Source organism: Betta splendens, chromosome 14, assembly GCF_900634795.4.
Source record: "Betta splendens chromosome 14, fBetSpl5.4, whole genome shotgun sequence".
Lineage (NCBI taxonomy): Eukaryota > Metazoa > Chordata > Actinopteri > Anabantiformes > Osphronemidae > Betta > Betta splendens.
In genome coordinates, this window is record NC_040894.2 from 12,185,200 (window position 1) to 12,200,111 (window position 14,912).

Consider the following 14,912-nt stretch of genomic DNA (forward strand, 5'->3'; position numbering starts at 1 on the left):
ATTACTTTACATCTTGACCTGTATCCCTGTCTCTGTTGTATTGCATAAAAATACTTTTTTGTATGCTGACGTTTATGACGTAAACTAAACATCTGAGGCATATCACGTCAGTCCAGAGCACGTATTAAATAATTTCATAATTTCTTGTGTCTGTGCTACTCTGACAACAAGAGCCCTGAGGATGAATTAGATGTTAGATTATGGGCTGCAGTCATTGAACCCTTTTAGCTCCAGTGCAGCAGGAAGCAAGGAGGTGGATAGGTGGGTGTAGATTCTAAAGGACCAATCACACTCGGTCATCAGGCCCGTACATATCTCAACGCCATCAGGTGGGGGATCTCTCTGTTCTCTGAACTGTGGCCCACCTAATCATATCATGGTAAGAGACCTCATGCTTATCACATTCAGTTACGATGAGAAGATTTTGCTTTGGGGGACATTAGGTGGTTTTATCAGCCGAGTATCTGATCAGATTATTGTGTTTACTGTCTACAATGAGAACCAATTCAGCTACATTGGAAATATAATATATATAAGATTTGTTAAGTGATGTTCTGAGCTTTTGTGCCTGATGTGTTAATGTTTGATATTTTTTCTTTCTTTTTAGACGAGCTACACAGATAAAGGGGAGAAGGTAAAAATAAAGCTCTTTCGTTAATAACGAGGGCCTCTGAATTTTGTTTGTGCACTTCACGATAATCCAACTGATAGTTTTAGCAAAAGATTCTGGAATGCTGCTGGAAAACTGTAAACATATAATTAAGATAATATTTTACAGAAAATTTAATTTAATACAAATTTAAATCACTGATTCTGATTCCCTTTGTCTTTTAGCCCCTAAGGGGAAAGTTTGTCAGGTTTCATCATATCACCTTCTGGGTTGGCAATGCCAAACAGGTCAGTATCAAACCACAGACAGAAAACTATTAATTATATTTGTTTTTGTATCATTTCAAATCAAAGTATTCACCACAATATTTATTTTTAACTACAAAAAACATATTAATATAATTCAACTCCAGCACCAACTGTAACCTCAAGAAGAAACACATAGGAGAATTATCACTTCCCAGTTTCCAAAATATAACAGAGCTGTTGTATCGAATTCAGTCAAATTGTAGCGTGTAACCAAGTAAAGTGGCCAGTGAGCATACTGTATATAACAGGTTTAAGATGAACCATATACGTGGAGCTGTAGCTTAGGCCTTTGCAATGAATAATGAGTATGTTCTATAATGATTGTGATGCACACTATATTCCCCAAAGTGATAAACAATAAAGAGCAGTAACTGAATGTAATGAAAATGAAAATGTTTGTTTGTCAGACAGTACATTCAGCTGCCTCACAGGTGCACGCGGTTCATTCAGTCAATGTTGTTCAGCCTACAGTTCAGGTTTAGCAACATACAGAAGACTGAAAACTCTTTTATGTTCAGCATGTCTCACTGTCAACCTTCATCAGAACCCTACTTGCACTCAAGGCAGTCTGCTCGCTTTGCAGGCAGCCTCTTTCTACTGTGATAAGATGGGCTTTGAGCCTTTGGCTTATAAAGGCCTGGAGACCGGCAGCAGAGAGGTGGTGTCTCATGCCATCAAACAGGATAAGGTCTGCACTTAACACCACCAGTTCATTGTAAATCAGTAAATCAGTAATCAGTGGTTCACTGCAAAACCATCTCCCCTCACAGATAATATTTGTTTTTGAGTCTGCACTGAATCCAGGAAATGAAGGCAAGTTGTCTCAGAAAACCAGAATTTACACAATCAGTAATTAAAACCATGTGGCGGTTCGGGCGGAATGTTGTGAACAAAGTTCTTCACAGTCCATGTCTGCATTTCTAAACGTATTGATTGTTTCTCAGAAATGGGAGAACATTTGATTAAACATGGAGACGGAGTCAAGGACATTGCTTTTCAAGTGGAGGACTGTGACTTCTTGATCAAGGTAACAGTGATACAGATGTTGTCTGTGTGACACAGATGTGCTGAGCAGTGAGGTTTGGTAGATGATATGACCCTTAAATATTATACTATCTAAACAGAGTCTATTGAATGGCTTTATAATTATTATCATTTTAGTAATTTGTTATTTTTAATGTGGATCAGCATCAAAATAACTGGTGCTTTTAGTAAAAACCTCTTTTTTTTGCTTTTTTTAAAAACTTCGAATCTCAGTGCAGTCATACCTTATGAAGCATATCAGGTACAGTGTGTCGTCCACTCCATGAGTGATGAAATAAAAGTAAACATGCAGGCGTGTAGTGGCAGGTGCCTCTTCCCTCAGTCAAGGTCAGGCCTCCAAACCGCTGCAAACACACTGTTGCTCACTCTGTGCAGAAACGCAACAATTTATACTTGAGGATCCTCTTTATTAACCACCGGAGGGCCTCCACACACTTCCTCTGTGTATCCTTCTTTCCCAACATCCCTCCTGACAGACAGCTAAGGAGCGAGGAGCTGTGATTGTTAAGGAACCGTGGGTGGAGCAGGACAGCCACGGCAAAGTCAAATACGCTGTGGTTCAAACGGTGCGTGGACAGCGATTAACGCCCAGTCTAAAGTCACACACCACGGGTAAAAACCAAGAGCTGTGTCACTGTTTCGCCCTCAGTACGGAGACACGACGCACACACTCATTGAATACCTCGGAGCCTACAAAGGCCTGTTCCTGCCCAGCTACAAAGAGCCTCTGTTCGTGGATCCTCTGTTAGCCAAGCTGTGAGTCTCTTACATAACAGCATGTTCATGTACAAAACTGAACAGAACTAATGAAGACCAGTCTGTGTCATTTTGTAACAGTTGTGTTGCTCAATTCCTCCCAAACCAGAATGTGGATATTTTGACTCAGAAACCCTGCGCCGCTCATGTGTCTCCTTTTCTGTGCAGTCCACCGGCAGGTTTGCACTTCATTGATCACATTGTGGGAAACCAGCCAGATGACCAAATGGTGCCAGTTTCAGACTGGTGAGATGCCTGTTTGGATGCACGTACACACAGTAGGGGCACTGCAAACACTGGGGGCAAAAGGACAAGTAAACACACGGCGAGCAGCCGCTGCACCGCCGTCGCAGGGCGAAACATGACCTCAGTGAAACATTATGGATCAATCGGGCCTAAAGTGCAAAAGCTTAAAAACTGTGCTACTCTGTCCGTATTCTCCAATTTCCAGGTATCAGAAGTGTTTGTGGTTCCATCGGTTCTGGTCAATTGACGACAAGCAGATCCACACACAGTACAGCGCCCTGAGGTCCATAGTGGTGACTAACTATGAGGAGACCATCAAGATGCCCATCAACGAACCTGCCACGGGGAAGAAGAAGTCACAGATCCAGGTGTGGCACTGCGCATGTTCATACCACGGCCTCTTCCAGTACCATTGTGTTGTCAAACTGGGTTCCAGTCGTATTTGTGAAGCTTCTCACGCCTTGTACCTCTTCACAGGAATACGTGGACTACAACGGGGGTCCGGGTGTTCAGCACATTGCCCTGAATACATCAAACATCATTCAAACTGTGAGTCACCCACGTTGAATTATCATCACAATTCCAAGACCCCCCCCCCCCTTTCCACCAAGTGAACAGCACAAGAAAAGCTGTTTCGGTCTCTAAACAGATAACGAACCTGCGAGCCAGAGGGATGGAGTTCCTCTCGGCCCCTGACACGTACTACGAGACCCTGCGAGCCAAACTCAAAACTGCTAAGATCACAGTGAAGGAGGACCTTGACCGCTTGCAGGTGACGAGACGTTTGTTTTTTTTATTGTGAAATCCTTTATTAGTACACACACTGACCTATTAACTGTGCTTCATTTTAAGGAGCTGAAAATCTTAGTGGACTTTGATGACAAAGGCTACCTCCTCCAAATCTTTACCAAACCTGTGCAGGACAGACCGACCCTCTTCCTGGAAGTCATTCAGCGGCACAACCATTTTGTAAGTGACCATTTGTGTATTTGGAGCCGAGGGGGGGGGGGGGGGGGGGGGGGCTACAGGTCTGCAGACACAGATCCACCTGAACACCTGTTTGCAGCACCCACCCAGAGCGAACAGCACAACCGTGCAACCCACTTGTAAGAGCCCAGTAAATCTATCACAGATCCAGATTAAAAGGCTCCCTGCTTCGCTGTGAGGGGGATCTTTGGATTGGGTTGCACCCTGTGGCACCTCATTCAGCACCCGGCACCCGCTCGGCTTGTCAGAACAGGCGCTTCCTGACGCTCCCCAGCGTTTCGCCCAGCGTACAGATGTGGACACAATGCATGAAAGTGAGAAGCTGAATCCGAACTGCAGCGAGGAATCTCTCAGAGCCACCACCAACACTTGATCTTTTGATTATCTATGAAAATATTTACACGATTAATCTGCGCGATCCAACATCAAAGTGGTGGAACACCCAGAACGGTGTCTGAGAGAAGATCCCCAGAGCCATAACACGACACAGAAGAAGATGCATCGTCGGGTAATTAGCCATCTGTGTGTGTCTGTTCTTCCTCCAGGGCTTTGGGGCAGGAAACTTCAAGTCTCTTTTTGAGGCCATAGAGAAGGACCAAGACGCCAGGGGCAACCTCACCGTGCTGTCACCCGAGGGCCAGGCCAAAGCCTTCTACTGATCCCACCCAATCAGATTGTTATATGCATCCAACAACCTCCACAGCTAAAGTGTATTAAACATATATTAAAGGAGTCAAGCGTCTTTATGTTGCTGGCTGCAAGCACCGGCACGCAGCCTAGCGCATGCTTCAAGCTGTCAAGCAGCTTGCATGAAGAACTGCAGAATAAAAGTTCTCACGTCCACGGGGGTCGGCATGTGATTCTGGAAAACAGGGCTTCACAAAAGTAAAGGAATAGCTGATGTGGGGAAATAGAGGAATGCATTAATAATACAAAGACATACAGTGTGTTAACCCTAGAAAGCCCAGGTAACGCATTATATTCAAATATTGGGAAGTAATGCAGAGATGAGTCCAGAAGAACTATGACTTTATTGCCATATTTGGACAGAGTCAGGTTATCGTGCACTTTGGGATCTGGATGATGAATAAGTTGATTAGCTGCCTTTGGTGCCGTTTGTCAGATCGGTCACATCTTCTAATCATCACTTTGGCAGTTAATATGTTTTCTGCCTCAAGGAGTATAATTATTTACTCCACTCCTGTTACCTGTTTTGTGATATTGGATCCCTAGGTAACACAGAAGAAACGATCCCCCTGAAAAGAAATTGCAACACCCACTCATAAGCAAATTAAATACAAATACAAGAGTTCAACAACAATAGCAGGAAAACACACACTATTTTAAAAATAATTTATTTGCATATAATTGGAATGAGGAGAGGTTGACGTATCTGTGATGGCACCGGTCAGTTTCGATACAGAAACATTCAGTCTATACAGAAACCACTCTTTCAAACCTTGACAAAATGGATAAATATATTAGTAAATAAATATATTAGTGACGCGTCACCATATTGAAATGTTCTATTATATATAAAATACAACACTATTTCATTTGCTTGGTTGTTCGTTTTGTACACAAGTATCCAAAAAACATAGCCCTTAACTTTCTGGAGGGATTTTCTTTTTTTAACTCTATTAGAAAAGGCAGTTTCAGCTTGTTATTCTGGCAAAAACATAACACAAACACATTGCTTCAAAGAGAAAGATCTTGAACAGGATGAAATCACATCATAAATTCTTAGTTTCAGATTTTTTTTTTTTACGTAAAATATGCTGAAGCCAAAGTGCTGTTTGTAATTCAGTCATTTTCATCTCCACATCTCAGAGACTGTTAGGGCACGAGAAACGTTAAAGCCATTGAGCTCCGATCCTTTAGCTTAAGGACGCTGTGTCCACACATTCCCAGTGAGGCCTGCAGGTAAACCGACCCCAAAGCTTGCCCAATGTGTTGACGTGATTAAAGGGACGTTTGCATTTAAGGCGAGGAGGTTGAAGCAGGAAAAGGCACAACACATACTATTTTATAAGTTCACTGTGTTCAAGATTTTACCTCTTTGGCTCGACAGGTGGGAGATTATTCATGTAGGATTGTGAAGAGGATGAAAAGGCACGTGTAGTGTTTCAGTAAGTGCTAGTAGTTGCATTGCGGTACCAATGAGGTCTTTATCTTGAAAAAGGAAAAAAAGAGTCTGTTTGTCTACTGTTTGGCAATAAGTGACTTTTAGCTGCACAATGTAGGCGTTAATAAAAAGAACAAGGCTTAGGTTCAATACTGAATGAGATGTCCGTGTTCGGGCAAGCTTTCCTTCCAGGATCAAGACTTGCCCCTGCTCTCAGCTATTATTTCTATAACGTAAGATACATTCTCATGTGTTTGATGGTTCCAGGAATAATTCTCTAACTATACTAAAGTTTGAATGCACTGGAAAAGCAAAGACATTCCACAGATTTTATTCGTTACTTAATAAACTTTAACTTTGGATGAAGTGTGGAAGATTAGAGAGCGTTATTAGACAATGAGAGCATGTTTTCATGGACAGGGAATTCCATGTAGATTCTGCTAAGACCTTGAGAGACGAAGGGGTTATTTAATGAACTTACTACAGGAAAGAAAGTGTGAAAATAGTTTGTAATGATGGCGACATAATTCAGTCAAACCGGCTCCTGTTGAATGATAAAAAAATACAGACTATAAAAAAATGTGAAAGTGAAAATTATCCAAAAACACGAACGTGTTGAAAAGAGCTGCCATTGGTGAAATCGAAAACGAGGCTCGTGCAGAGCTCAGCGACCTCAGGGAGGGTTTGCTGTTTCCTTTCCATTCGGACAGGCCAGTCTGCCGAGAAGACCACTTTTAGTTGAGTCGATGCGAGCTGTGGCAGACACACACACACACACACACACACACACACACACACACACACACACACACACACACACACACACACACACACACACACACACACACACACACACACACACACACAGGATCACTACAGCAGTACTGTACCTTTAGAGACGCCCCCTTCTTGGGCCATGTTAAATGAAAGCTGAGCTGAGGTAGCTGGAGAGAAAAGCTCCGCTCAACTGAGCCTGGACTCAGTAAAGGAAGAAGTTAAGTACCTCTAAGGTAAATCAAGTGATTTTCTATTAGCGTGAGCAGTACAGACGTGGAGCCTCACTTCATGACACCCTAAAGCAAGGATCATTCGTTAGTAGCGTGGGAACCTTTCGCTATGCACAAGCCGTTTCCCCATTAACTCGCCGACATGAGCATCTCTTATACAAATACACCAAAGACTAGTTTGACAGTCTAGTCACATTAAGTTCGCCGCTCGTAATGTCTCAGCACGTGAGCTCTGACTCCGTGGGGCAGAGCTCTGTGTGGAGGATGGCACTGCTGGTGAAACCGCTGTGGGACGCACGACGGGCTTGTCCTCTCTGGCTCTCGTGTAGCAGCGCGGCAAAAGGGGACGCAACAACTTCTCATACACCAGACTCCTCCTCTGATCCTGTGGACACACACACACACACACACATACACAGCTCAAATCGGTTTCATAGTACGACAGGAAAGACAAGAAAAATATAGAAAATGCGGTTTTTAGGATTATTCAGGGCGTGATTATTCTTAATAAGGGGGTTGATTGAGTCAATCAGTGCCACAACGCCAGATTTTAGCAGCAGTATCTCATTCAAACATTGTAATATTAGAATAAAGCACAATATAATATACAGTAAAGAATAAGTAATTGAGACACACTCACCCTGATTGTGGTGTAATGTTTGGCAATATAAACAAATGTCTGTGTTGCAGTCGGCAGCAGGCCCGTGATGGAACCTGCAGGGGGGTCTGTCCATTGAAGTCCCAGGCCCCAGGAGCTGAGGCTCAGAGCGGGCCTGCTGCACCCGTTTCTTCCACACCACATGGGCCCCGGTGCAGCAAGGCCAGTCCTCCATCCCTCCACTATGAGGTATGAGAGGCACCGGGACCAAGGCAGGGTGCAGCTCCGTGGGAGAGCAGCAGAAGCCCGGGCCCTGACCGTAGTGAATGTGAATGCTGCGGTCATCCTGCAGATCCAGGCTCTGGTGGAAGCGCACAGAGGGGCCGTCCAGTACACAACCACTCACCCGGCCCAGGGGAGCTGGAGGGAGTCCGTGTCCCTGGTGGCAGCAGTGGGGTTGGATCTGTAATGGGATCGGGGAAACCAGGACAGGTCCTGTAGAGCTGCTGGACTCGTGATCCTGGCAGTCTGACTGTCCGGGACTGGGCCGATCTGTGGGTTCTGGCTTCGGGCACTGGCAGGGGCTGCGCTTGGGTGGACACACGGGTGAGTCTTTGTCAACGATAAGAGCAGCGGGAGCAGGAGCAGCGGCGCCAGAGGTGGCCCCCTGCTCCTCGTCCGAGCCTCTGCTTGGGCCCTGGCCAGGCTCCCCCTCCTCATAGTGGTGATGTCTGTGGCTGTGGTAGTGGATGTGGCTGAAAATAGTCTGTGGCTGTTCTTCAGGGCAGCCTGCTTTGTTCACCACGGAATCCAAAGATCTGGGCCGGGCCTGAGCCCCAGCCTCCAGGCCGGTCTTGCAAGGGTCATGCCCTGACCCATAATACACAAACGGATCGTAGTCACTACTCAGAGAGCTACGGAAGGTGGACCAGCTGCCATAAACCCCTTGCAGGGACACGTCAGTACAATTGAGAACTGAGTCACTGGAGGATCCATGGCAGGGTCCTGAGCTGGAGTCGCTCGCTGGCCCGTCGGCTAAGTACCCGCTGCGTTCTGTGTGGTAGCTGCCCCCCGAGCAGCTGCCCTCGTCCTGCCGGCCGAGGGCCGGCGCCCCACGGGCCTGCGGGGCCGCGGAGGCCGCGTGGTGCAGTCTGGAGCTGGAAGCGCTCCGCTGGGCCGAGCAGGACGAGCGGTAGTTGTGGCAGGTACGCCGAGGCGTGTAGTGGTGGGTGGAAGTCCTGCAGTTAGCTCCCATCCTGTAGGGCCGCCCGGGACCCTCTGCAGGATGATGGTACCCACAACTGGAGCCAAGTGGTCTGCTGGCGAAGAAGCGTAACGTTTGGGTGTCCACTGGTGACGCGCCGCTGTAGTGGCCCAGAGGAGGATAGGCTCCGGAGGGTCCACGAGGATAGTGGGGCCTCATTGAGAAAGGAATAGCATGTTGAGGGAAGGGGTGGCTGTGTGGGCTGCTGTAGGGCTGAGGGTGCAGGAAGCCTTGGCTCTGCTCCGGACCGTGCTGGAGTCTGTTCCTCTGCGGCTGCCGATCGGCTCCTGTGGACCCCGGCAGCGGTTCATTTTGATTTGCATGTTTCAACTTCAGCCAAACAGCTGCGTACTTCAATTGAAATCTTCTTGAACGACACTTAACTGGAAATGTGCTTGACCTCACCCATGATGTTGTGCATGCACAGGGGACAGGTGCGGTGCTGTAACAGCCAGGGGTCGACACAGTCTTTATGAAATTCGTGAGCGCAGGAGATGATCCTCAAGTGCTGGGATTAATCCAGGGAACAAAGCAAATATACAGTAAGCATCAAAGACCATCACATCTACCAGTTTTTCTGTCTTACCCCCCCCCCCCCCCCCCCCCCCCCCCCACCTGTCCATCCTGGAACTCCTCCAAGCAGATGGCACAGACGGGGCTGGAGTTGGAGCTACTGGCCGACCCCCAGGCCCCACGGTGGTGCTGAGAGCCCGAGCAGCCCTGAGAGCTGTAGGTTCTGGTCTCAAGTCGGCCAATGGCCCGCATGGTCTGCTGGTGGACAGAGTCCTGTAGGCGACGAGAAGAGGTTAGGGAAACTCACCCGTGGACCCAGATCACTAGGAATCCACACACATTTGCTCCATTCACTCACCCAGGTTCTGTTGGACTTGCACTTGTAGCGAAAAGCAAAGATCAGGACAATGGCCAGGATCGCGAGGACGATGGTGAGCAGGATTCCCACATCGTAATGTGGCTAAAAAAGCGACAAAAAGGAGCTAAATGCTAAATCATGGATAAAAGGCGCCCTCTCCACTGACATCTCTCCCTTCCTGTAGTCATCATAGGTGCACGCGTGCTCACCCATCTAGTTGGCTCCACCATGACCTCAATGCGAACCTTGGCCTCCTCGTTCTTGTTGACCAGACCCATCAGCTCCTCGGCATCGCTGGCCTCTACCAGCACCACCGGACGGGGAAGGGCGTCCGTTTCCCGCAGCTGTTGGAGGAGAAACCACCTCGGTTTGGTTTTTGGTAACGTTCTCCTCACGGAGCGTTAGACGTGCCTGCAAACTCACCTCGGCAGCAGCGTCGGCGTCGTCACTGACATCAAAAATGACAGCCTGAGCTCCTTTATCCAGCGCCATGCGAGCCTGAAAGACACAAAACAGGAGAGTACAGTGAAAACTGAACATGTTTACTGTGAAGATGTCCTACGTGGCCACTAGGGGGCAGTCGTGTCATGAGCCTGCAGGCCTCATAACCGTGTTAGCAGGAAGGCCGCAGCTTAAAGTCGATGCATGTGTCTAATGTTGAAATAGAAGAGGCTGATTTGACTAAACAAGTAAAATGCATGGCACATCAGCCCAACATGCAAAGAAGGGGCACTCAGAGCAGCCCATTGGTATTGGGAGAGTTAATGACAAAATAAAAGACTGGCTTTAAACAACATCAGATAACAAATATAACTGAGTTTGTCTCATGTGGATGTGCTATCAATCAAGGGAAGGCTCATACCAGCATCATAATCAGAGTGCAGGAAAACAAATAGGAGGACTTTCATCAGTATCTCATCACTTGTGCTCTGAGTGGTGATTCAGTTCAGGGCGATTCAGGTTTAGCGCCCCGAATCACCCTGAACAGACATACTGTACTCCACTACAGCATTTCCTAACCTGTGAGGCGGGTTGAGTCGGGAAATGCCACTCACTTGACCCAGAACCAGGTTAGCGTGGACGATAACAGCTCTAATTTGCATACACAAAAGGTCAGAAGCTCAATTGTGGCAGTTTCTCAAAAGGTTGAGTCCTAACGTAGAGTCCAGCGTGTGTGTGTGTGTGTGTGTGTGTGTGTGTGTGTGTGTGTGTGTGTGTGTGTGTGTGTGTGTGTGTGGACGTGGGTTGGGAGCAGGTGACCCAGCACGCAAAGGTCACAGCACTGTTGGTCAGCAAGAGGTCGGATGAAAAATTAACATATCTGCTTCGATCTGCTCCGGCGTGCCGCTTCTGAGCAGCAGTTGCGTTCCCTGTTCCGTCGGAGCAGTAATTGTGGTACAAGCATGGGCCTAGATGGGGTGCGGTCGCATCAACGGGAAAAAAGTGGGATGTTTGACATGTGGGAGTTTGCTTCACCTATGTGGCACCGGGCCCACGCATCCTCTAATTGTGGCTATGACTGCAGGGAGTCCTGCGCTGCGGGCCGGCGTGCACGTACAGTACACAAGCTCACACACAGAACCAAACTAACAGCCAGGACGGGAACATCAAAATCCTCCAGTGGCTGCTGCTGCTGTGGTCTTATTATGTGTCAGACATACGTCATGTGCTCTGAGCCACAGACCTGGAACGCCATTAATGGCCAATTTATTAAAGCTAATGGGGCAATGACACGAGCAGGTCTGACGCCATTAAGGCAGTAAAACAGACTGTTGTATGTACCGAAGGGTTTATGTCGGAAACGAAAGACACAACGGCTTGACACACAATTACACAATGTTTGGCCTCTGAAGTGAAAACAAGTGCAGCGTTGGAAATGACTGTGGTTTGAAGAGTTGTGAACAGTGAAACCCAGAAAGTGGGATGTGACGTTTAACATCGACAGGACAGATACAAGGAAGTCAGACATCAGCAACAGAGCCTGATTGATAACTGGACTGAACCTATATACACATAAAACACTGGAATAAATATACTCAACATTTTGGACGATAATCAAGAATACTGAATAAATAATTGAATTGCTTGTCAGGCATTCTGAGCGCTTTCTGCAGACATAAATATGGATCAAAGTCTAGTGAAAACCCAAGTAAGTAACTCTAGTTGTAGTTTTCCATGAACTCCAGCCATTGATCGCTGCTCTCCAGCGGTGGGTGGCCTGCTCCGGGCGAGCCAGTGCTGTTTGTTTACCTCCCTGGTGAAGTGTGGCCTGTGAGTCAGACCTGGCATCGCAGCGTGTTCTCGATAGGCCAGAAAGCAAACAACAGCATCGGAATGTCTTTATTTTCCAAAAGAGCTGGACCGAGCTTTGACCGGATCGCTGTCCCTCCGACTGCAGCCATCTCCTCATGAGTCCACATATGATGATGACGATGATGATGATGATGATGATGATGATGATGGCAGCACTATTCTTAGAGTGAGCCAGTAGAGTCACGACCTTTGACTCTATATAGAACGATCTAACTTCATAGGTCCGCTAATCGATACCGGCCTCTTTTAGCATTATTCCCCACATCATTTGCTGCAGTAAATGATACCATGGAATGTTGGGGAATAACAGCGAGAGAGTGGAGGATGTAAAGTAAAAAGGGAAGGAAGGAAGAGGAGTGAGGCTGAAGTCCTGCAGCGTTAAAGCGTCTAATGACAGACTGCAGCGCTCTGGGCCTGCAGGTCTGAGGCCAAGTCTGTGCTCTGTCATTTGTTACGGGTCTGGCACACTGGGAGCAACGCTGGGGCACGGCTAGAGGAGAAGCAACAGGTGCACCTGGTGCATTTCAAGATAACATTAAAAGAAAGTGCAAGTTTTTAGTCCTTTAAAGCCTTAAATGCATTTTCTTACATTGATGAGATTACAGCTGTTGATGATGATGGTGATATCATGTCAGCTGTGGGGGCTATAGATAACATATCTCAGCTTGTCATTGCAATATTACTTTCCAGTGTGAATGCAGTTTGGTAAATTGCATCAAACTATGCAGTGCTGCACAGCAATTCATTTAAGTATTGTTTATGTATCGTTAAAGATGCATATTTAAGTCTAATTGTATGAGAATAATTGCTGTATGTGTGTGTGCTGTGTGATTGTAGGGCGGTTGCCACTGGGTGAGCGGCAGCGGAGTTAGTCGGAGAAGGGAAGGGTGTGGCCCTGCTGGGTATCCATTACTCACAGGGGGCACTTTGATGTGGGGCCGCTGGTGGGTGGGCAAGTAGTGTACGAAGGGGAGGGGAGGGGAGGGGAGGGAGAGATGGGGAGGCAAGTCAGGGCAGGTGAGCTGATTTTGAGCGCTCAGGAAAAGTACTGAGCCCGAGGGGGTGGACCTGAATCACACAGCCCTCCTCCTGCTTCCATTCATCCCGACACACACACACACACACACACACACACACACACACACACACACACACACACACACACACACACACTCACACACACACACACGCAGAACAGAAACTCTAAATCCAGAAATGGGCTTGGCCACGTGTCTCATACAGAGGACAGAGGGAGACTGACTGAGCAACGCTGCCTGTTTGGAGGCAGGAGGGGTCATCTTAAAGTTCAGTCTGCCCACCTCTCTCTCATTAGCAGGCCGCCCCGTGACACATATTTGAAATGCAAAGCACAAGATGACAGAGAAAGACTAACATCATTTGATACGCTATCTCCTGCTAAACACATCCTTGAAGCATCAAAGGAGCGTGCAGCGGACGCCTGCAGCCTTGGGGGGGGGGTGTCAGAGGAGACTGATGTGGCGCTATTGACAGCTGAGGCTCGGGTCCATCACGCCCGCCAACAGGTGACTGCACGCTGCTTATTATGAGGAGATTTGGACTGTCAGACCGAAAACCAATACTGAGCAGATGTGATGTCTGGGCCCTTGGGACAAATAACATCTAACAGTGCCTTTTGCAGGCCCATTTAAACATGGCTCTGCAGCAAAGGAGCTAAATTGTCCCACCTGCAGCCCAGACCTGCCACCCACAGTAAAATATGAGCTCTTGAATGGTTGCATCCTGGTTTGTGACAGACCTGACCTCCATGGTCTGACATTTGGGTGCATTACCAGCCCTCACAACTGCCTCGCTGAACCATCACTATAATTAACCAAAGCTGTGTAAGCATATGAAATAGTTCTAAAATTAATTACAACTGTAAATATCATGATATACTTTAATTATAGCAGAGCTTGACTGTAATAAGTATAATTAAGTAAACCGCCTGGGTTAGATGGCGGGGAGAGAAACATAAAGAGGCAGAGCCGGATCCTCGTTTGAAGAGACCGGGGGGTGGGGGGTGGGGGGGGCACAAACATACCACACCCCACCTCCGACGCTTTCTTCTCACTTCTCCAAACATCTTCTTTAAAAACCTCAGCCGATCCCACAGAGGCTTTCTCCTCCGGTCTGCACCCGTTCAACACGGTTAGAATAGTGGCCCATTTCGGAAAGCCCGGTGTCGGCGTGTCGACAACATTCCTGTAGCTCGGATGAGAATACGTCTAGATGAGGGAGCGAAGAAATCCTCTCGGTTTACGGCTAGCGGAGGATTCCTCTGTCTCAGCGACGTGCGGCAGCACAGAGAGCCAGGGGAAGCCAATTAGAGGGCCTTTCCCGGCCTTTTAAGAGGCAGATAATGTTCTTGTTTTCATAAAGCATCCTGTTATTTAATCAGGCCTGTAAGTGAGAGCCTGACACCCCTCCTATAGTCTGTAGCAGCCTCCCTCCCATCATTCCTGCCCTCAGACCTCCATCTCATTCAACAGCTCTTGTAAGCCTCCAGGAATTCATTCTTGGAACAGGCCGTGCAGTAAGCCGTGTCTTTCTGCAGAGCAAACACACACACACACACACACACACACACACACACACACACACACACACACACACACACACACACACACACACACACACACACACACACACACACACACACACGGGGCACAGCGGCGACTGAACACTAGTTGTTTGTGAATGAGGAAAACGTAGACACAAAGAAAGCTTCAAATCATGCACCAAACTGCATGAACACCATTCAC

General features: G+C 47.4%; 2 protein-coding genes across 3 annotated transcripts in view; one reads left to right on the forward strand and one right to left on the reverse strand.

Annotated features, from left to right (window-relative positions):
- The first annotated feature begins 272 nt into the window (after positions 1-272).
- Positions 273-4,683, forward strand: hpda (4-hydroxyphenylpyruvate dioxygenase a). The gene is made up of 14 exons (XM_029172631.3): positions 273-379; positions 608-634; positions 835-897; positions 1,502-1,606; positions 1,689-1,731; positions 1,863-1,945; positions 2,439-2,528; positions 2,612-2,718; positions 2,887-2,964; positions 3,170-3,332; positions 3,442-3,513; positions 3,614-3,736; positions 3,817-3,933; positions 4,497-4,683. The coding sequence occupies exons 1-14, from the start codon at positions 377-379 to the stop codon at positions 4,608-4,610; spliced, it is 1,188 nt and encodes a 395-aa protein (XP_029028464.1). The 5' UTR covers positions 273-376; the 3' UTR covers positions 4,611-4,683.
- The window catches only part of LOC114868948 (E3 ubiquitin-protein ligase RNF43), a 47,372-nt gene continuing 36,956 nt past the window's right edge, over positions 4,497-14,912 (reverse strand). The window contains exons 3-9 of one of the 2 annotated variants that reach the window (XM_029172630.3): positions 10,240-10,314; positions 10,026-10,160; positions 9,817-9,918; positions 9,561-9,731; positions 9,351-9,453; positions 7,724-9,232; positions 4,497-7,468 (exon numbers count right to left, since the gene is read on the reverse strand). In XM_029172630.3, coding sequence (XP_029028463.1) covers positions 7,443-7,468; positions 7,724-9,232; positions 9,351-9,453; positions 9,561-9,731; positions 9,817-9,918; positions 10,026-10,160; positions 10,240-10,314 — 2,121 coding nt within the window. In that variant the 3' untranslated portion in view covers positions 4,497-7,442. Of the gene's footprint in view, positions 7,469-7,723; positions 9,233-9,329; positions 9,454-9,560; positions 9,732-9,816; positions 9,919-10,025; positions 10,161-10,239; positions 10,315-14,912 lie in introns of both variants that reach the window. The other variant, XM_029172629.3, reaches the window with a different exon arrangement.

Bases quoted from the DNA above. Each gene is read 5' to 3' on its own strand.
- hpda (XM_029172631.3), top strand. The intron at 2,965-3,169 runs GTGAGATGCCTG...TCCAATTTCCAG, and splicing joins ATGGTGCCAGTTTCAGACTG to GTATCAGAAGTGTTTGTGGT. The intron at 3,333-3,441 runs GTGTGGCACTGC...ACCTCTTCACAG, and splicing joins AGAAGAAGTCACAGATCCAG to GAATACGTGGACTACAACGG.